The 23,465-nt window shown below is 44.2% G+C and overlaps 1 protein-coding gene across 2 annotated transcripts in view; it reads left to right on the forward strand.

The window, feature by feature from the left end:
- Nucleotides 1–22,601, forward strand: part of LOC138185814 (protein abrupt) — a 43,935-nt gene extending 21,334 nt beyond the window's left edge. The window contains exons 2-7 of one of the 2 annotated variants that reach the window (XR_011174717.1): nt 1,883–2,119; nt 2,208–2,414; nt 2,692–2,857; nt 3,272–3,325; nt 4,246–5,200; nt 18,650–18,790. Coding sequence is in view for 1 of the 2 variants with exons in the window: in XM_069125083.1 (XP_068981184.1) it covers nt 1,883–2,119; nt 2,208–2,414; nt 2,692–2,857; nt 3,272–3,325; nt 21,294–22,291 (1,662 nt within the window). In the remaining variant the exon portion in view is untranslated. Of the gene's footprint in view, nt 1–1,882; nt 2,120–2,207; nt 2,415–2,691; nt 2,858–3,271; nt 3,326–4,245; nt 5,201–18,649; nt 18,791–21,293 lie in introns of those variants that run through there. The other variant, XM_069125083.1, reaches the window with a different exon arrangement.
- The last annotated feature ends 864 nt before the right edge of the window (nt 22,602–23,465 follow it).

Below are 23,465 nucleotides of genomic sequence, written 5' to 3' on the forward strand. Positions count from 1 at the left end.
ATAGCCGGCGTGACGAGTAAATGGACGCTCGCTTTTGCGAATGTTTATACCGCCCGATACGCTGTATCGTAATCCCATTCAGCACAGGCAGCTATAATAAGAGTTTTTCAATCGAACGTGGATTGTCAGAGTGTTCTATAATTCTCTTATATCCGTATCTTTTATTATCTGACGCGAATTTCGTGAAATTTCTGACCGTTTCTAGATAGTACTCTGGGAGTAATTACTTTTAAAATAGAATTTTCTCTAATGACTAACTGCGTGCGTTTATTGGCAAGCTTCTGTTTACGAAAGTCGCGTTATGACTAAGTCTCTGTCGTGTTTAGATATTTCTGGCCTGTGTTTATGCTTTAATAACAACATTATCCGTTTGTCATAGGTTTAATTATTTTCTACTTGGCATAAATTAAAAAGGCGTAGCAGTATCAAAGTTCGATTTTAATTCTGAGTTTAACTTTAAATTATGAGAGTGTAGATCGTTGAATTTAAATTGAACAGAATATTTCAATATTCTTCAGACGTAATGTCAAGATAATAGTAAACAGCTAAGTACATTATAGTAAAGTAACACTATAACTACCGATGATTATAGTATACGATGTGTATTTTAATAAAAATCATTACAACAAAAAATCATTCAAATTCACAAAAGTGGAGTGTTGTATATTTATAAAAGATAGTTTTAGAATTAACATCTCTCCAAGTTTCGCAAACTTAGATCCGCATCACTTTACAGCCTATAAAACATCCTCGAACTTCGAGAAACCTGCAGTCGAAAAATATCTCAGAAATCGATACGGCACAATTTTTCGGGGCAAATCAGTCTCGTCAGCCGGTCGCGGTTACTCCTTTCACGCGGCAAAATATTCGAAAGTAAAGAGAGAAAGAGAACGAGAAAAAAAGAAGAAAATTCAACAGCGTCGAGTTTCAACCGGTCAACACACCGGTCGATATTACAAAACCTGGAACGATTATAACTCGCAACGGGTAAATCGATAGTGGCGATCGACAATAATAAATATTCTCGTGGTTCCCCCCTGCGCTTTTAGCGTATCACTGATTCGAAACGCTTCGTGTCTCGATAATCGAACCGGTGAGATATTCCAGTTTATGCATACCGGTCATTCTCGTTCATTCCTCTCGCGTTCTTGCGAATCCGTCGTTGTACGACACCTTTGGCCGCGAATCGTGTCGCCTCGAAATAACCGATGGTGGCGTTAGCGTTGGGAAGCTCTGGTAGTCATTAATTATAATTAATATCGATGCCGATAATGGCAAGCGCACCGTCGCCTCGCCGATCCGTATATTGCCGGCACATAGATCGGCGAGAACGCCTCTAACGTGTAAGTGCGCGCTATATATGTCCATATAAATTTCCATCTTCCATCGAGGATGATCGTTCCTGTTATATAGCCACGTTTATACAAGTGGTCAATTTGTAGGTTAGTTTGCTTGTTGGCTGCGACTATTAAAAAACAGAAGAATATAAACGACGAAGATGCACCACATAACGGTAGAGGAAGAGAAAGAGAGAGCTAATGTGCACGGTATAGCCCATTCGAGTCGTTAAAAGCTACACGAAAGGTATCGTCGACGTGGATTAAATGTTGCTCGTTATACGTGTCGTGGTTGTAAATCGTCGTTGTAAATCAATTGACCAGACTTGGCCAGACTGAACGACCTGATAAATAGGATTAACTGATTTACATGAACGAGATTCGTCCGGGCAGCATCGATCATAATCAACGCTCTCGATAGCGTAATCTAGAATTCATTTTCGTCAGCCATATAAGATTTCTTCCGACTCAACGGTCTTTTTTCTTTTCTTTTTCTTTTTTTTTTTTTTTTGTTTTCTTTTTTTCCTCATTTGTTCGCTCTATAGGCGAATCCATGTCAGCATCCGATCGTGATCCTGAGGGACGTTGCCTCGTCCGATATGGAGTCGTTGCTGCGCTTCATGTACCACGGCGAGGTTCACGTGGGACAGGAGCAGCTGGCTGCTTTTCTCAAGACGGCGCAGATGCTTCAAGTTCGGGGGTTGGCCGATGTGAACAGCGGTGCTGCCACCGCGAAAATTCCACCTCCTTCGTCGTCTGGTGGAAACAACGGTAGTGCACCGGTAAATATGAATTTTAATCTTTGAAATATTAAACTTAGTTTTAAATCGACTATCTAGTGTAATAACTGAGGATATTTGATTTTCACAGGCGACACCACGCAATCCGTGGCAAGATAACGGCAGGGGAGAATTGAACGAGGGTGCTTTGAGTCCTCCACCAGAGAAGAGACCTAGAAGTTATAGTCCACCATTGGGTAACCACGTGGAGCAGAAAACTGACCTGCAGGAATCACTTCTGGGACAGGCCCTGGAAGGAGGACCCACGATACACACGACACCTACGAATAATATACAGGTAGGAAGGAATGTTACCTTGATTGGATCAATCCTTTTACAGTTTTACAGTATTTAAAAATCTGCGAGTTAAGTTTTTTGAAAATATGTAGTTTGTAAATTACAAAATTCGTGATTTGTTCTTTTCGATTTGTTAGTGCAATTTTCACGTATTTGTATATGATCCAATAATACACCCGTCTATGTGATACCACTTTATTATACTGTCAGAAGATTAACAGTTTTAAATGAGATTTATGAAGACTGGATAAGAAAAGTGGAATTATTATTGGTTACAGGCGCAGTCTACAGGCGAGGATTCAAATTCCATGTCGGACAACGAAGAAGTGATGTCTAATAACGATAGTATCTTGAATTCCGTGAAGACGGAACCAGGCGATATTTTAAATGATTCTATAGAACACCATCGTAACTCGTTTCCTACGGCGCTCTTGGGAATACCAGGTAATTCAATCGAAATCAATTCAACTCTTTTTGCTCCTTATAATGATCTCTAATTGGCGGCCAAAGAATAATATAGCGCTGCAAGTCGAGATTTTGAAAGTTCAAATTCAGTGACGTGTTTCAATTTTTAAATGTAATCGCCCCTCTATCTCCGTAATTAGTTAAGTTGTAATTTTATTCTCTGTCTGTCTGTTTTAACGACGTGAAAAAGTATAAATAATTTTTTATGGTAGTAAACGCAGAACATTATTTTATGAAAACTTGCCGTAGACTGACTTACACAACTACGACTCTTAGTCAACTAATCGAGATAGAAATGAAATGACGCCGAGTCGATTGACATTAATTTCCTGCTTAGAGTTGACGGATGGTGTAAGACAATTGTGTGATTATGATCGTAATTGATAATTACAGGACTGATACCAGGGCCATCCGGGATCCACGCGGCGAATCAGGATCCGAATTACGGTAAGTGATCAGAGTCAACGATTCGATTTTACAGTTTATTACGATTTCGTAGCCCAAGACTATAGTATCCTCCCGTCGATTCCCTCAAGACTCTGGTCTCTCGTTGTTGCGTTGAATGCATGGAACTCTCGTACCTCTCACAACCCTGCATCCCCTTGCCCAACTTAACCCTTTTTGAAAAAAGAAAAAAATATAGTAAGAAAGAATAATAATAACGATAAAAGAATAATACAGAAACATGGCGAGTAACAGCGTTATCGTGGAGCTACGTCTCCGACGGCTCTTCGAGTTCGTTTACCGGAATAATATCGATTTTCCTCCGCAAAAAATGGTCTGCGGTCGTTAGAAACGGAATTGTTAGGGTTGCCATGCAAAGTCAAGCTCGAGTCTTTTTAATCTCGAATTCTTTAAAACGACCCTTCTTCGAAGCTTGCTAAAGCTAATTGGTCGGTCAAGGCGAGGTATGAATTCAATCGACTGTTAAAACTGTTTATGGATAAAAGAGAGGGTGGAAGTATGGAAATGGCAATGAAGAAGGACAAAGTACACACGTTACCACATTCAGCAAACAGATAAAAATCTGATCGAAATAAAATTGATACCTGTGATATCTTGAGATTAAAAGAGTGAAAAATACATTTACAAAAAAAAGTAGAATGTAATCTACGATTGGATCATAGATATTCAGGGAAGTAAAAAAGACACACACACGGATTCAGGGGCGGGAAACAGTGTGACAGGAATGACAAAAAAAAAAAAAAAAAAAAAAAATAAACGGAAGTAAAACAAAAAATGTTAAAAAAAAGAGATAAATGAACGGAACGGGAAACGAAGGGCTGTGGGAGAACGGAAAAAAATTGAATAGTGTTTAAGGGATCGTACGAGGTTGGCTGAGGACTGACATTGGCTGGTGGTTCCAGGGCGATGGCAGCCCTCTGGAGGAGACGGTTCAAGCTCGAGTTCCGGTTGGTTGCCGGGTACGTCCTCCGCGAGGAACGACCACACCGGGTCTGGAACTTACCAGAGCGGAGTGCACAACTCGAAAGGTCAGGACCTGTCGTCTCTGCTCCAGCAGCATCATCATCACCATCAGCTCCACGCCACCAGCCAAGCGTCGCAGCAACACGCCCTAAATGCCTTGAACTCGCTCAACTCCCTGAACAGCCTGAATACCGAGCAGCTGACGATGATGCATCAGAAGCTACAGAACAATCTTCAAACGTTGCAGCAACAGCAACAAACGGCCAGCGCGAAAAACGAGCTCAATCTGATGCTTCAATCGTGCACCAAGGAGAAGATTCAAGAGAGCATGGCGTTGTTCCATCAACAGACTCATCGTCGGTTTCACCAGCAACAACATCATCAAACCGACAACACGAGCCAATCTGGCAAACCAAAGTGTCCGGAGTGCGGGAAGATCTATTCGAACAATTCGAACCTCAAGCAACACATCGTGAACGTGCACACAGTTCAAACCGAGTACGTCTCCTGTCACGTGTGCAACAAGCAGTTCAAGACGAAACAATACCTCCAGATACACCTCCTGTCGATGCATGGTATCCGGAAACGGAAAAGTTACCCGTTGTATCAGATGCAGACGCAGATACAACAGCAACAATCGTCGGGTGGCCAAGTATCTGGCGGTCAGCAATCGCAGCAACAATATGCGGCACCAGAAAGATGGTCGAACGAGGACAAACAGTGATGGGAACGCGTGTCTTGCGTATCGTTGATCGATTAAAGAATTGACAAGATACGCGTGTTTCCCTTGGACGATGTTTAGGGCTGAAAAGAGAGGGGTCGATGAGAGTGGATGCTGGCAATCTGTATAGTTGACCCTAAGGAACTTTGACGAATAGCTGGGAATATTCCCGAGTAAGACAACTATGACCTCGCAATAATACTCGTAGTTGATGTACATATACACTATTGTAAAACTGCATAGGGAAGTTAAGTGTTTGTTCTTCGCGTAGAACATCCGTAGATAGATAGTTTTTCTCTTTTCTCTCTTTCTTTTATTTTTTTTTTATTCATTTCTACCGATAGTTAGAACAAAAGAACGGAGGTGGCGATAGGCAGAAGGAGGGCGAAAGAGGGTGCTGATACGAGGATTGGCCGACCTATTTTCGTATTGTACCGCAGTGCGCAGCCAATCCTTCCAGGCAGCGATAAGTAAGCGCCCGCGATTGGCCGACAGAGACTTCTTGAAATTCTCGCCCGTATTCTTATCGGCATAAATAGTAGCGGACGAAGAAAGAAGGATGCGTCAGCCTCGTTTCGCGAAAAGAGAGAGAGTCATTCACGGGAAAAACGTCGATAGAACTGTATTCACCACTTTTGAGGATTCACGGCCTTTAAGAGGAACCGAGCGAATAGAGAATTCTAAAGAAATAGCTGAACCGGTGAAAATAACGTTTCTAATAGAACCGAATCTTATCGTGAATATTTCTCTTCTTTCCTCTCTCTTTTTTTATTTGTTTTTCTTTTGAAACGAATCACATTTTTTTCTCTCTTTTTAACCGCCGATAAATTCTTTCGCTTGTGTCAGTGTGCAATTAGATTGACCGAATTACGACGGTGTATCTTTATAGGAAAAGAAAAGAAGAAAAGAGGAAATGGAGCGAATTATTTCCGACCGTGGTGTTAAAACGAACCGAATTCAGGGCGTAATATTCGCTTGTCTTTTAACGTATGTCTCTGCACAGGGTGCTTTTAAAATATTGACACGCGTGGCTAAAACCGGTAGCCAGAAATGCAGCGTCCCATTTACTCTCTGTCGCTTCCTCATCTTGACGCGTCACAGTTCGCCCTGCAATCGTATGTAAATGTGTGTCCGCTTGTGTACGTCTCTCCCTGTGTGCATTTTCAGAGGCACGAACGAAACGAGGCTTGGTACCACACATACGTACACACGTCGAATGCCCGCGCACATTTAGGCTCACGGAATTACGAGGCAGAAAGAGATAGACTGGCTTGTATTGATCTCGAGGATTCAACAAACAGCACCTACTGCCTCCCGCTCCTTCCTCTCTAACTTTACCTTACTCTTCCACCCTCGACCTCACCCTATCTCTCGTTTCGTTCTCCACGTGTTCCATAGGATTCAACTTGTCTCTCGGACAGAGTTTGATGAGCCCCCCCTCCCCTTCTCGATAGTTTCTGAGCCAGCTTGTTAGCAGACGTTTGCTTCAATTCTCCTCATTTTCCACGCGAATTAGATCTGACACGGTGAATTTCAAGTTCGTTTATTCAAATTGCATTTTTACGATCGGTCACTTTCAGTTCTACTCGAGATAGCAGATAGCAGATATGTATATAAGAGTTTATTTTGTATTTTCTAAACTTAAACTGCAATATCACGCGAAAAAGGCTTTGCATTACGGTATATGTGATATCAGGCCGATCTATACCATTCACGGATCGAATCGTTAACAGTGTGAGTGCGTTGTCAGCGTCGAGCCATTGGATCAGGGTTTTTCGAGGGTGAGGAGAAGAAAGTTGCACAGGACACGCGATACAAGGCCCTAGTGAGCGTGGGCCACGCGATGCTAGCACACGATCAGCCTATCACCCCTATTGCGAACCCCTGGCAAAACAAACCCTGCCGGCTTATCCAATTCCACGGCATTTCCACGAATCTCTTCCATCTCCTGTCTGTGCTACCCAACCCTGACGCTCGTAGTTCCGACGTAAATGGAGGAGACTCGCATTTGTTCCAGCCACCCTCTCGCTTTCTCTCTTCGTTCATTCTAACCCTTCCTCCCACCCTTCGTTTTTGCCTGCGCCTTCTCCGTTTTTACCTTCAACCCGCAATCCCTGCCATTCAAGCGGTCGGTTAGATCGTCTTGTTCTTATTTCTTGGAGTGAAACTACGTCACCTTTGAGAGCCAGTGAGCATCTAAAAGCATTCGCCGCTTTGGTTTCAACCGACACCACGAGGAAATGGTTCTACTTCCTGCTGTCGTTAAAGATGATGGCTCGCTAGCATATGTCTTTCTTCCACTTTTGCTTGTTTCTTCGTTTTTTTTTTTCTTTTTAATCTTACGTGCAATTAGTTTCGAGTGTCATCATCATCCTAAGTTTAACTATTGTCCTAGGTCAGGGATATTTTGGATTTCAAACAAGTGGGTTCAGGAAGAGTTTTAAAGGCCTGTTTTTTTATTTTTGCACCTGTAGCTGCATTTTGAAATATTTAGAGTCGAACAATTTGTAGATTTAACAAATTTGAATTCCTAGACATTTGGGTGAACATCGTAATTCCATCGAACAGAAATTTTTTACATTATTCACAAATTTCTTAATGCTAGAATCACCGAAGGTCGAAGTATAAAATTGATAGCATAGAAATGAAAATAGAAGCTTGGAAGCAAACCTTTATTCATATTCATTATCCAAAAACTCATTAAAATACCCAAAAGTGCATCGTTATAAATCCACAGGTCTATAGAATTAGTTTGGTGATTTTACTGTTAAATAAATAATACTTTTCCCAATCCTCAATCACCAGTCGAAACGCTCGAATGGAATTTTTCCGCTTTTTCTCCAATTTTCTCGCCATTACACGGGAAATCTCCACGTAAGCTGGTGAAATCGGCTCTCCATTCGCCGCTTCACAGATTACAGTCATCTATCACCCGGATTCGATCCGGATAACCTAACCGTCCGTTTCGGACTTCGCTAGATTCTTATCAACTTGATAAGTTTGTCTGATAAAAGCGGCGTGTCTCTTCTATCGTCTAACCGACGTTCCTCGTCGTGTACGTAATATCTTTCGACATACATGGGGTGAATATTGGGAAGAACAACTGTGAGAGAAACTGCAGGGAAAGTATGAAAGTGATTGCGTGATTATCGTAAAGAATGAACGAAAGATCGGTTGTGTCACGCGTGTCACGTAGTTGAGGAGGACCACGAAAAAGAATAAGTTTTCCCGTCTTTAATTCCACACGCCTGTGTCTCGCATCTTACTTCTCCCTTGCTCGCTTAACGCAGAATACTGATTCTTCTCTTGGCCGAGAACTAAGGGTGGCATTAAAAGTTTCGTGGAAAAGAAGTCGAGCAAATAACACGCGAACGTATGATCGATTGCGTTCCCTAGGAAAGTGTAATCTGCCTTGGAAAGTGGTTAGGGAGAAGGGCAGAGCGGAGAGACAAAGAAGAGAGGAAGAACAGGAAATGAGATGGGATATAAGGATATTGTGGCCCACTTTGCCGTCGACGATCAGATACATAGAGGCTTTAGGGCTGGTAAAAAAAAGATGGCCACTCATAGAGGGCAGGGTAAGATCGGTAGAAGAATAAAAATGGGATTTCGTGCGATAAGCGGAACGTAGACCGTTGAGTTCAAATGTTTGCTCGTTGGATTCGCTTCTCCTTTTACCTCGTGGTTGCGTATTTTTTGGTCTCTGCTACTCTTTTTTTTTTTTTACTCCCTCTTACCAAGGTTCACCTTATCCCGATTTCATCCTGCTGGTTCTTTTCGTTTCTTGTCTCCTTAATGTTCTGGAATCCCCTTTTTCCTCGCTTTTACCCCTCGTGGCATCCACGTGTTGGCGGAACGTGCGCGAAGAAAGGGGATGATCGACCAAGCCGAAGGGCGGTTCATCCTATATTGCGTCGTCTGGACAAATGACAATTGCAATTCCCTTTTGGAATCTATCGCATTAGTCTGCTGTCCGGACGCAAAGTCGTTAGATCGCTGCGTAAAACTGTCTGTTCCTATCTTTTCTCCTTCTAATTTCGTTAACAAAGAGGGACGACGATAGAAACGCGGTGAAATTAAAGGATAGGATAAGGTAGAGTTATTTAGGTTAGAAGTATCTCTGAGTCCTGCTATATTGCCTCGAAAAGAAGGAAAAGAAGTTGAACATACACGAGTTTCAACTTGGTAATATTATTTTAACTAAATTTATCGTAACTATATTTAGTTACTTAGCGATGGTATTGCGTCAGTTATTCCGGATTGACTAATTTCCACGCGTGTTTTCGTCGTGAAGAGTCATCAACAGAATTGACAGGAGGCTCTATTAACGTAAAGAATAGCAACGAAACTGGAGTAAAGAGTCACGAACGCCTTGACAGTGATATTCGTCTAGCTCTAACTTTTCCACGAGTTATGCGTCGCAGACGTTGCCACTCGAAATTACGAAAGTTTGGCGCGCCATCAAGAAAAATGACGAACGGAGAGTGCGCGCGGTTGGAGCGCGCGTGTCACATGGCGCCTTGTCCCTTTTGTTATTCTACTCGTGCACAATCCAGGTATCGCTCTTAGTCCCATCTTATCGATTCTTCCCTTTCAAAACCGAATAAAAAATAGAGGTAGGGGAAACTTGTCCGGCTCCCGTAGAGATTTCGTAACGCACGAAGAAAGAGGACACGATACGGTGGAATTAATTAAAGAAACTAAATCCCACCTCTTTTATGAACGGAGCGAGCATCTTAATTAAATTTCTCTCTAATTGATAACGATGGTCCTACTCTTCATGCACTTGAATACGTATATCAGAGTTCATGTTATATAAATTTTCTAATTTCTGACCAGCATAGAATGCATAGGTCTCTCTCTCTCTTTTTCTCTCTCTTTTTCTCTCTCTCTATGTGCAGGCATCGCGTACACCAGGCTTATTCCGCCTAGAGCGTATCGATTGTTCCGCGTCGAACGTAGAGGAACGATAGAATGAGATTGGATTTCACGGTTGCAGCAACGACGGATGGGGTGGTGGTGCAGCACACTTTAGCAGGAAGATTGATTAAGCTGCCGCAGCCACCGCCGCCCACGCGAGGTATATTAAAGACGTGACCCGACATAAAGGAACCCCCTTCGTCTTCAGCTACCATCCGTCTCTTTCTCTCGCTACATCCACCCCTATCTTCTCTCTGACCACATTGATTTTCCACGCCACTCTCCATCTTCCTCCTCGCTTCAACTTCCTTCTTCACCCAGTGATTTTCTCCACTGTAAACTCTCTTATCCTTCTCTTACTTCTCAGTTTTCTCGAAGAAGTACAAACAAGTACGATGGAAGAAACGTTCCTTTCTCGTTCTCCTTCTCCTCGTCGTTGTTATCGTCTCGAGGTCTGCGGTCCTCTATCTATCGGAGACTCGTTGTTTACTTTAGCCGTAAGCTCGGGCTACCCGAAGAAGAAGAAGAAGAAGAAGAGAGTGAAGGAGAGAGAGAGAGAGAGAGAGAGAGAGAGAGAGAGAGAGAGAGAGAGAGAAAGAGAGAGTGAGTTCTTTGGTCCTTGGAAAGCTTTGCAAGTTTGATTGAATTCCAACGAGTGGCCGGTATCAGGAAATGGACAAGTTGCTTCGAGGTCTGTTTCACCTTACCCGTCTCCGTCTCCTCACCCTCTTCTCTCTACTTTTCACCCCTCTTTCCCCACATCTCCTCGTTTTTTTCCCTCTCTCCAACACGCCGCTGTCTGCTAGAAAGCTTTTAGCCTTTCCTATCCGAGTTTCGAGTCCAGACTGCGAGCGTTATTTTCGGTTCTCACGTTCGCCAGGAGGGATTAGAGAGGACGCGAGAGATTATAGAGTTTCGTTATTGCCGCGCTAAATGTTCGTTCCCGGTGTAGTTTCTGAATTAAAGGCGACCTGGACGCGCGTATAGTGCTTTTATTAAAAGCTCGCGCGCCGCTTCAATTTTAAAACAGTCTCGCGGACAGACGTATTTGAAATTAAAATAGAGCTTGAAATTAAAGCGGCGAGGAAAGAAAGGAAGGGAGAAGGTCGAGGATAGCGAGGGAGAGAGAATAGATATTTTATTCTGTCAGAGATATTTATGTCGAACGACCCTTTTTGTTCTATGCCGCTAATGTTCTATTTCTCATTTGAGCTCGTTTTTTTTCTCCTTCTACCTTGTCCTAGATTGCATTTTTCATGAAGATTCCGTTAGGTTAGGTTCGTCCTGGCCATTGTCACGAATTTTCGACGCTGCGTAGATCCCAGGGAATCCAAGGACCTTCCACTTTTCTCTACAGCAACTCCTCATCAATTTCACCGAAGGTAACACCCCAGGGCCGTGTTCTGTCTCATTCTTCGTTGCTTCGCTATATCGCTATCTAACGTGTCAGGCTTTTGTCGACTTGGGATATCCGTTTTCCTTGGATCCCCCACTGGGAGGGTTTCTCGAATAGATTCTATACGATTTCGAACGGTTGGTCGTTTCCAGATTTTTCACCGATGTTAAACAGTCAGTGAAATTCCATTTATTTCCTCGTGATTTACGACGCACGTCAATCGTACAATTAATCTTAAGAAACTTAATTACACGCCGCTCGTTATCATCGTGTGACGCGGCTCATCCCTTTCGATTAAAGGACGCACGAGCTACTTCCGAGAAAGAAAGCTCGTATCTCTTCTCGTCGGTAAATACGTTCGAATTAGCCGGCCCCTATCCGCGGAGACGACGCAACAAATGTCCTCTAAAAATAAGGGAAGAAACGGGAACAGAGGAGCGTTCCAAGCGAAGTCGGTTGAGCGACGCGCAAAAGCCATCGGACGTTTTCATGAACGAGGAAGAGAGGGACGAGTTGTGAGAAGGCGAGAGACGGTTACGAGGGCAGCAGCAGAGCGAGATGGGGGAGGAGGGGCTGAAGTGAGAGACAGAGCAAAGAGAGAGAGAGAGGAGAGAGAGCGAGAGAGAGAGAGAGGCCGTGCTTCCCCCGAGGGTCCCGGGATCGATCCCTGTGCAATTTCCCGCACATGTCCGCATTGATCTGCCCTCACTTGCCCCCGGCGCCCACCCTTGCCACACTGAACCACCGCCACCCCCGCTGACGCCGTCACTGACGCCACTGCCGCCACCGCCAACCAACCACCCTTAGCTTCCTCGGGATCCCCACGATCGTCCAAACACCCGTCTCTCACGCCGTTTCACTGTCCAAAGTCGTTCGAACTACTCTTCCAACCATCCCCGCGGATTCAACCCCTTATATAGTTTTCCCTCTATAGTAGCGTGCCTTAGAAAGAGGAACGGCGCTTGACACGCGGGTCTTGTCACGCGTCACACACGCGATACGCCCCGAGGCATACACGATTTTTCAATTTAAGGAAAAAGAAAGAAGGAAAGGGAGACACCGATACTGTGTATTGGGTTTCGTGATTGGCAGGTTCTTCCGGTCTCCCAGGGGATTGTACGTCTCTCGACAAACGTGTCGCTTTGGAATTTCGTATATCCTCGCGACGTCAGGGTTAATTAAGAGAACGACGGAAGGGAGGAATTACCGGTGTAGATGTAACAAAGAACGCGCGAAAACTAGTCGATAAGCGAGAGGACAAAAGTTATTCGTCCGAGCACCGCGACGCTCTTCGCTTTTTCTCGCCGATTTTTTTTCACCTTTTCTCTCTCTCTCTCTCTCTCTCTCTCTCTCTCTCGCTCGCTCGCTCTTCGTGGAGCTTCACGAGAAGGCTCGTAAAAACTTGGCTCTGACGAGGGGCGTCGCGGTGGAAGTGGATGCGCACGAGGGCCACAAGTTCGTAGGCAACAACGTGGGCCACCTAAATTAAACTTTTCTCTCCCGGTTCTCTCGCGCCTCGTCCCTCCCCACCTCTCTGTCCGTTCACCGAGCCCCCATACATCAGCCTGTCATAAACCTAAGCCGTGCCGAGCCGCGTTCGATGTAACCGATCGTTAAAGAAACTTCGCTACCGGAAACCAGGTGTACCTTCCGACGGGAATAACCGTTCGAAGGAACTCGACGCGCGGCACGCGGGACGGATAAAGAGCGAGGTTATTGATCGCTTCGAAATTGCTCGACTTCCCGAGGAAACGCTAAACTGGGCCTATTGAAAAGCTGAAGCTTTGCTCGAACTTTCGCGTCGATCTTACTTGAATTTACAACGCGATAAAAGGAGAAAGAAGACAGAAGGAATTTTAATATCGAAAGAATCTTTTATTCGATAAAAGGAATATTGGTAATAATCTTTGCATCCTTGCAGTTAAGAACAAGATCGTCTTCGTGAACTTTCCATAAAAGAATTCTTCCTTCAAAAAATATGATTTTCCTATAGAGATTGTTAGAAAATTTTATAGCCAGTTGAAAGTTCGATCGATCAAGGAAGATTATCTTTCTAGAATTTTCATAAAAGAATCTTTCCTCGAGATGCAAAATTTTCGTGCGAAGGGAGAATACAAATAATTAGAGAAATTTATAGCCGGTTGGGAGTTTGATTGACCGAGAACCAATGAAAAGGATCCTCCGCGAAAGGAAGGCTACAGTGATTTTCCCCTGATTAGTCCCCCAGGGAGAGTCAATGGCCGACATGATTGAAAGGATCTAAAGTTTCGCCCGCGTTAGAGAGCCGACTAGTCTCGATGTATTCGTTGGTATAGAGAATTATCCGGCAGTTTCACGACGATACCCACGCGGTCGTTCGCGGGATCGACGTTTCCAAGACATTTCGTTGCGTAAGAGGAGACAGACAGCGAAGAACTTTACCGGAAAGCCGAAGACATCGATCTTCGACTTCCCTTCGGCCAATCAGCGTGCTGACTGCTTCTTGAGAAGCGGCTCCTCGTTAATGCAGCGCAATTCGTCGGAGCGACGCCGCTAATGGAATGGCGCAATCATCCCAGCCTCACTACTGAAGCTCCTTCCTCGTCAACACCGTTCCTTCCTCTCTCGTCTGTCGCTTATTAGTTTCTTCCTTTCATTGCTTTCGTTCTTTTTTTTCTCTTTCTTCGTGTTGGACTTCTAACCTCTTCGTTGTTTCTCAGTTTTCTCAATTTACATCTGGCTCTTTTTTTCGAAGTAGAACGTTGTTCTTGTTCGTTCTACTTCCATTTCTCCTGTTGCTTTCTTCCATCTTTTTTTCTTTGGAATTCTTTTATTTCTTGATGTAATCCATCCGGATCTATAGCTCTTAGGCGAGAGTAAAATGTTTCAAGTTTTGAGATATTTTTACGATATCGATGAATAAACATTTTCTGCATTTTTGAATAGTCGCTACTATAGATACATCCTGTACTTCTCATCGTCTGTCTATATTTCATAGCGCTTCTGTGGTCCTTCTGTCACAGGGCCACCATTCCATTTCTACCCTCGTGCTTTCTCTTCCGGTTCGGCGTTCCTCCCCATCCCCCATCATTCCCGACGTTCTATCACTCTCTTCCGACCGATCGGCTCGAAGGTCCGTTGTAATCAAGCGCGCACGTACATTTCCCACCCTAATCGATCGAACTCGCTGGTACAATTACTCAGTCGACTGTCTTACGTGATTCTATCTCGCGTAGAAAAAGTTTCCTCATAATTATTCGAATTTTGCTCGGTTCTTTACTTCCACGGTTACTTTTACGGTTCCACGTGGCCTTCCTACATTTATTCTATACAGTAAAACGAAATTCTTGTAAGCAAAGCGAACGTGTTGCGCTAACTGTATTTTGTATACAATGTATCTGGTAACTGGTGACATAATCGGGCAAGGGACGAATCCTCATGAAAAATACGTCAAAAATATAAATACTTGAGTCGAAACTTACAATTAGTCTATCGAATTTTCGAATTTTCAGACATATTTTCATTTTTCTCGAAAGGAGTTTTGTACGCAAAAACATTTTTCCTGCATTTTCGCGGTATTTTTTCATGAAAAATTACACCTTACTCGGTCTTACTATCAGTTACCAGACACACTGTATTTAATGGTAATAAATTCGTGCAACCGGCAATAAAGTCTCGATTCAAATGAAAAAGACAGAAAACGAAGGAATTGGATGGTTGAGAAAACCTTCCACGCGATTCTAGCGCAGGTGTCATTTTTACCACTCGTTAGCGCGTTTACTTTCATCATAGATAACAACCGGTATTTCAAAACCGATTCGTGGCTGGAACGTGCAGCGTGACCTTAATTCCAAGCAGAACGCGGCAGAGCCGATACGTAAATCATCGTTGAATATGGTTTTCCGGGAGTATGTACCGTTCACGTAATTCTAATAAATCGGCTCGTCCCAGCGTTGTAAATCACAAGCTGCGCGCAAAACTCTCTCTGTGCGGTGACCGCGGATCGCTTTTTCCATCGTGCGAAGCTTCTTATCCCGGTCATATTTCACGAGGCCAAGATTAATCCTTATTCTCGCTGATTCGACTTGTAATAGACGATCGACGTTAGTACACAATCGTAAATTAAACGCGATTTCATCAGCCGTAAAGTTAATAACGTTTTCGAATAGTGGAGGTGGAGGATCGTCCTCTATGGTTCTCTAAACAAAGTGGCGGAATCCAGAGTGGCGGAATGAATCGGAGGGTGGCACAATACTTATGGAAGACAATTTCGAAGGCGGATACCTGTCACGTCGTGCCTGCACATTCTTGCCCTTTTACGTAATGAGACGTGCACGAAAGTGGGAGAGGCCTTTTGCTTAGAGATTCGTAGGAAAGATAGTCGTAACGAGGCGTAGAGGGTGGATCAATACGAGGGTTCTTACGTAGTTCGCACACTCTCTCTCTTTCTGACTGTCTCCTCCTTTCTTCGTACTCCTCCTTCCTCCTCTAACGACTCCACCCTGTCTTTCGTCTTCGCTTATCTTACTCTTACATCTGAAACTCCCTTTTGTCTGAGTTCTTCTCTATTTTTGTTTCTCTTTTTCTTTGTCTTTATATTCTGGCCTCTCCTTTTCTTATTCCCCTTTCCCCCTTCGTTACTTTTCTCTCTCTCTCTCTCTCTCTCTTTTTCTCTCTCTCTCTCTCTCTCTCTCTCACTCTCTTACTCTCTGGCATCGAGAGCTTGGAATGCACGAGGACGAAGGTGGCGACGTTGTGGAGGATCATATACGTTTCTCTTCTATCTTCTGTCACCTACGATTCTGTCGACGAGGTGCGAGCAGAAGAGCACTTCCGGTGACAGTCTCCCGCGGCTGTCGCTGGACCCGATTGAAAAAGAACGTCTTACGATTAGAGAATAGTCGAGAAGAAAAGGGAACGATCCGACAAGACGGCTTCAGTTTCGATTAACAGGCTCTGAAACACAGTTTAAGGTCTCAAGGGATGGATCGAAGGAAGCGTGCGCAGGTAGCCCGAATTACGCACGAGTTCCGTGATCTATGCGCTGGTTTCGCCACGAATCGACGTAGAGTTAATTTGTTAAACGAGATCAACGTTGACAGCTACAACATCATCAACATCAACAACAACTACAACAACACACCAAACATCCTACAACCGGGCATGCCCTGAGAGTACGAGAGTAGCCTGCGTGCGTGTGTGTTCAGGTATGAGAGTGCGTGTGCATGAAGTGCAGCCTGTGTGCACGTGGCAGAGGAAGAGAGAGAGAGGAAAGATCGATCGGGTACGATATCGTGTGGCCCGAGGGTGCGGAACACGATCGAGAGAGAAAGTGAGAAAACGCTGAAGACACGAGAGGAAGAGAGGAAGAGAGAGAGAGAGGAAGAGAGAGAGAAAGAGAGGAAGAGAGAGAGAGAGAGTAAGAAAGAGGAAAGGAACACGTGTGAGAGACTGGTCACACGTGTGTGACTAGTGTGTGGGCGTATGTCGGTGAGAAGAGAGGCTTAATGTGTGTGCACGTATATGAGAAGGAGCAACTGCTGTATGATTGTGTGTGTTGAGAAGAGCAAAAGAGAAGAACGGACGCTTGTGAGAAAAAGAACGAACGAAACGACAGAGAGAAATAAATCCTGAATGTAAAAGGGAGAGAGTGAGAAAGAAAGAAATGAAAGAGAATCAACTGACGGGCACGTCCTGGTTGTAGGATCGGTGATGCCGAAGAGGGAGGAAGCCGCGATGGCGGCGGTGGCTGCGGCCGCCAGCGAAACTACGCAAGCCGTGGAGAATTTCGCGAGACTCTACACGGCACTGCGCCACGACGATGCTAGGCCTCTCTGTCGTTACTGCGGCAGAAGCTACTCGTCGCCGAGCAACCTTCGGCAACACGTGAAAAATGTCCACTCGAATTGGCCGCCGCCGGAGACGTGGCCGCAGTGCAACGTGTGCGGGAAACGGTGCAAGACCAAGCATTACCTGATCAATCATCAGCTTCAGGCGCACGGAATACATCAACGGCCCAGTTTGAACAATCCTAATCAACAGCAGCATCAGTCACCCTCTTCGTCCTCCTCATTGCCATGAGTGCGGTCCTCGTCGTCTGCCGTCCCGTTCTCGTCGAACAGCATCCACAAAAAACGATCCGCGACCAGATGAAGTCGGGGGTTGTTCTTGCATGTCATTCGTCGATACAGGATGACCGTAATTGGTACAGAAACGAATCGAGATTTTCGATCGGATTATTTTAGAACTCGAAATGGTTGCTGTCATTGTATCCATGATAGATATTATCCGGTTTCGGTTCGATTTCAGTCGGTTTATCGTCGCGTTATTTTTACAAAAAAGAAGATATTCGAGAAAATCAGGTTACGTCCTGATTCGTATTTATACATAGAACGAGGGAGGTTAAAACGGTTAAAGCGTGACGTTCGAGGTGTGGTCGCCTGTATCAGCGAGGTCACATTCAGATTCCTATTTTCTACAGACTTTAAGCAGATGGCAGACGAAGTGATCAAGAATCCTTGCCATAGACAAGGAACTTTACCGTTTTACAGTGTAACGAGGTACGCTTAACGTTCCACGATCACGGATATCATACGTAGAAAAGACAGTATAATAGACACAGTACGAACGAAAGGTCCGTAATAAGATTTCCGGCAGGTTCAAAGATAGACGTGGCAAACATGAAAAATCTATCGAGTATATTATGCTCGATCGCTTACGTAAAGTAAAAGGGGTATTTTCTAAGTTAACACGTAATAAAGAACGCTTACACACCTCCGCCACCTTCGAGCCAAAATCCGCATGGATCTGGTTTTGGAGTCGACGAACTATAATATCCGGGGAAGCGTGTTCAGCCACCCCACGCATACGCGCGCGTATATTCACAGAGAGAATCGAACGGTTTCCGTAATAATCTGGCACGTGAGATTCTGCCGGGACACGTTCAAGCGTCTCTACCGTCAGTATTCGATTTACGCGGTGATTGCGCGAATTCCGTGCAGTCCTCTGTCTGCCAATTGCGCGCGATATCGAGCAGAGAGAGAGAGAGAGAGAGAGAAAGAGAGAGAGAGAGAGCAATTAGCGATCCGCCAGATATACCAGTAACCGGTAACTATTTGCGGGAGACGTAACCTCTCTAGATATTCCGCATGAATCAATGGGGGGATACGGGTGGGTAAGGATTTACAGGGGAAATCCGGGGGGTTGGAAGGCGGTTTGAACACATATTCGCGCGCTTTGGTACTCTCTGTTTTTATTAGGGAGGGGCTTGGGTTTGAGTTTATGATGGTGGTGGCTGGTGGTAACGTTGGTGTGGTGGTGGTTGCAGATCACGGGCTCGATGAGGCAGAGGGCGCGGCTTACCACCACCACCACAGCCATCACCAGCAACATCATCGGCATCGTCATCATCATCCACTATCCGTTCCTCCTCCTCACCATCATCATCAGGCGCTACAGGAAGACGACCAGCAGCAACAGCAGCAAGACCAGTCGACCACCACCGCATCCACCACGAGCACCACTACGACCAAGTATCAACGGAGCCCGGCGGACTACAGGCAGCAAAAGATGATACGCGATCATCATCAACAGCACGGTTACAGGTGTCCCCTTTGTTGTAGGACGTTGCAGGATATCAGTACGATGAGGGCTCACTTGGAGCATCATTATCCGCGAGACTCGCCCACATGTCCCGTTGCCTCTTGCGCGAAAACATTCTCTCACCCTAACAGCGTAAGGAACCACATGCGTTTGAAGCATCCGGTGCAATGGGATCAGATAAAGACGCTTAGATGGACTTACGTCTGATAAAGAGGCAACGCACGATCGCTGGCTATCTGGCTGGGTTACATTAAAATCACGTAGTCATTTTATTTTTCTTGTCGCGCATATCTGATTTCGTATTTTTTAAATGTTTTCTTTCTCCTTCTCGGTTGAATATTGCTATCTGTTCTTCGTTTGTTTCTAGAAGTACCTTGTTCGATATGCGAATTCGAATTTGAACGCGACTTTTTTATTCCCTTTGTTGCGTCGTTTCATCGATCCGAGCACACGTGTCTCGGTATCTGTTTCTTGGACACAGTGGAGGGTGCGTTTCTACGAAAAGGTCTCGCGTGCCAGAGTCTATAATCGTTCGAAGGGGTTGTATACGCGATTTTACGAGCTGGTTGAATGTAAGTATACCATCGGTACGGTATGGTAGCAGCGGAGGAGGAGAGGTGGGTTGAGAACGATTTCGAGGCGAGTTACGTCTAGGATGACATTGTCCCTTTTTAGTGCTTTATTCTCGAGACGTCGCACAACCACCCACCTCTCTTCCTGACAATTAATGCCCACTGAGAAGCGCACACTTTGTAAATATATTCGGGAGATTATTATTATTATTATTATATATATAAAAAGAGATGAAAAGAGAAGGAATATATTATATATAAATATATAAATACAAATATAGAGAGATATATATATATATATAAAGATTAAATCTATATATATATAGAAGAGAGAGAGAGAGAAAGAGTTGATTTTGTATAAAAAGAAAAAAATGTACGAAACAGTATTTCTAGTAGAGCCTGATTAAACAAAAAAAAAAGAAAAAAAGATAAAAAGGAAAAAACTGTAGTCACATCAATAGAGATCGTGTATTAAATAAGGTCGACGTTGTTTGTAAGACTACGATGTTGACGATAATATAATTAATGATTAGGTTAACGTATCTTAAACAAGAGAAAACAATGTTCCTCTAAAGCTGAGTAAGCCAGCCTTACGTTAACGAGCGTAGTTTTTAAGGAAAAGCGTAAAACACGAGTCGGGAAAAGTTTTTAGTCTACGGGCGAAACATAGTCGAGTTTATAACAGTAGAAGAACGGAACGATAAAATATTGGGAAAGGAAAGAACGGCGCGTGGAAGAAAGAATGTTTGAACGCGTATCGGGACTAGTTGTGCGATGCTTCCGTAATCGTTATTCGATGAAACGCGCCGCAATACGAATATTAATACGTATATTTACACATACACACACACGCGTAGAGAAACATAGAATATACGAATATATATTGAAATGACAGACGATATAACGCGTCAGCGAACGTTGGAGAAACGATCGACCAGCACACAATGAACAGTCGATTCAAGAACAGCGCCTAGCCTTATTTTTCTACAGTCTTGTGTTTTTTCGTCAGTATTCCCTAGGTAAAGAATATCCCCCGATCAGGTTAAGTTTTTTCGACACACCGATGTACGATAGTTACTAGAGGATACGCTGCGAATAAAATTACGAGGAAAATATATATAAATATAAATATATTATATATTCGCGTGCACGAGTTGTTGGTTGCGCAAGTGAAAAAGAAACGATCTCTATTCTTCGTAGATACGACGATGGTGGCTAGTCTCGAACATTCGTTACGATCGATCTTTTTATTTTCCGGTAAACTCGATATCCTATAACCTTTGATTTTTGATTTAACAAGTTGCTCGATGGAAATCCCTTTCACAAGCGACAGCTCGTGCCACGAACAATGTATAGAGCATCATACGCACTATTTTAGCAGATACTAGCGTACGTAAGATTATACATAAGACACACGAAATAAAGTATATACTATTTAAGTAATGCTTTGTACAATAAAAGGTATTCAAAGAAGCTGACGTGGCTCGTCAATCTTCGTTCCAATGGATTCACATTTGTTCAGTTTACCAAGCCAAGACTATACTATAAGTTCTACAACGGAACAACTTTTTTTTTCCTTAAGTTCTCTCTGTCTTTCGTTTTCTATCTAACGTTTATTTTTTTATTTTTTTTTTTTCCATACGGTTTAATTGTCTGGGGCTTGCGCTACCCTTAGCTGCAAGTTTCTCGGCAAAAAAAAAAAAAAAAAAAAAAAAAAAGAAAAGAAACGACGACGACAGACGACTTTCACTCGGGAAACTCGCCTTCATCAGCCTTTTGTTTGTCTTCTTTTTTCAGTCGCTCGCCGCGGTTTGGACATGATGCGGGTCCGCGCCACAGATCCACGTCCCTGCCCGAAATGCGGTAAGATCTATCGATCTGCCCACACGTTGCGAACCCATCTGGAAGATAAGCACACGATCTGTCCTGGCTATCGTTGCGTTCTCTGTGGCACCGTGGCCAAATCAAGGAACTCTTTGCATTCGCACATGTCACGGCAGCATCGTGGAATCAGCACCAAGGATCTACCAGTGCTACCGATGCCGAGTCCGTTCGATCCTGAACTGGCGTCGCGTCTATTGGCCAAGGCGGGTGTCAAGGTGAGTCCCGCGGAGTTACGAGCTCGTGCCAGTCCCACGGGACCCAGAAGGGGTGACATGAGACTGGAGATACCTCGAGGAGGCGCACCATCCGAGGCCGGAAGCAGCATCTGCGGCGGGGACGACCCGGAAGACCTTACGCTGCCGCTCAGCCTGAGGTATGGATCACCGACGCCCAACAATAACACTGTGATCACCAAAGTAAGCGGTAGCAACAGCAGCAGCAGTACCAAGAATTCGACTGCGACGGCGATTGCGGCCAAGTCTTTAGACACGATGCACGGCAGCCGTGAGCCAAATACGGCTCCTCTTCATCCACCTGGACATCTTCATCCGAGCCATCATAACACCAGCGCCACTGGATCGGCGATCATCGATACGTATCTACAATTTATCGCGGAGAATTCCGGATTGACCACGATGGGGCTTAGTCCGGAGCAAGCTGCTGCGGTAGCGGCTGCACACGCGGCCAAGATGGCTCACATGAGCGCGATGGATAAATTAGGCAGTCGTGGGATCGAAGATTATCCTATGATCGGTAGAGATGAGGGTCGAGGACCGGGAGTAGTGCACGAGGATCGTCAGGATACGTTGCAGGATAGGCACGTTGGACTTTTGGACGAAGGCGAGTCGTCCGGTGGAGAAGAAGATGACTTTAGCGAGAACGAGGAGCCAGAGATAGTTAAAGCTGAATAGATGGCACGTTCGCGGTATCCTGCGACCAGATTTGGTGACACGTGACCCGATTAGGAAGTGCTTCTGAAGAGACGTGTCCTGTATCTTGGATCCAGCCACGTCCTCTTCCTTCGCAGTCAAATCCATCCACTACCTCAGTAGAGACTTACTCCTGTTTTCTTTTCGTTACGAGAGATGGAACTCTTTTGTTTTTTTTCCAAAGAAAGAAGAAGGAAGAAGTTGAGGAAACGAAGTCACTGCAGATCACATACGTACCCATGGTCTTTGGATTGGAGAACGAATTCCTCCTGCATTACAGAGAAACGAACGGAGTTTTGTGGGGAGTGCCCACAGGCACACGTACGCCCTCCTCACACACATGTACACATATGTATATGCGCGTATACAGTTTTTAGCCCGTTTAAAATATTCCATCTGCCTACCTCAGTGATCACGATAAACGATAAGTGATAGGATAGACCAAGACGAATGAATCTCATGAATCATAAACTTAGGGGAAAGTAATATGGTGAAACGATTGGAGATGAAGAGGTCTATCACCATCGCTATTCAACGATGTCAGTTGCACTACAGCAAACGTTCGAGTGAAAAAGATATATTGCGATGAAAATATCGTTCATGGTATTAACGACTGTGTTTCTATAGGATTGCAGGCGAAAGTATGCGAGCGAACCGAGAAGCCAGGCAACGCCAAGGAAACTGTTTGATCCTTTTTATTTTCTATAGGTTAAGAAAGGAAAAGAGAGAAAAGGAAAGAACAGCGATCGTAGCGTATACGCGATTGGCGGGAAGATATTATTATTATATTATATTATTATATATAAATGTTGAGGAAAAATATATATTGTCTAGATTTATAGAAAGGTTAGTGTACAACGGCTCGTACGTACATACACGGATACACATATAAAGAAGGAATAATAATAATAATTGGAGGGAAAAAGAATATTAAAGTAATGGTTAGAGTGGATACGTGTAGCGTCAGGGTTAGCACCCTTTGTATTTTTTAGAAGAGTGCACTTTCCAAGTATACACTCACCTGCAAACATGCGTATACAAGGCACTACGTACATTAAATACACTCTCACACATTCTACATTTTACTTTTTAACGTATTGTGGTAATACACATACACATATACACAAACGTATATACATGAAAAGTTATGTATTAT

The sequence above is a fragment of the Bombus flavifrons genome, chromosome 12, assembly GCF_040668555.2.
Source record: "Bombus flavifrons isolate JBK064 chromosome 12, iyBomFlav1_principal, whole genome shotgun sequence".
In the NCBI taxonomy this organism is placed as follows: domain Eukaryota; kingdom Metazoa; phylum Arthropoda; class Insecta; order Hymenoptera; family Apidae; genus Bombus; species Bombus flavifrons.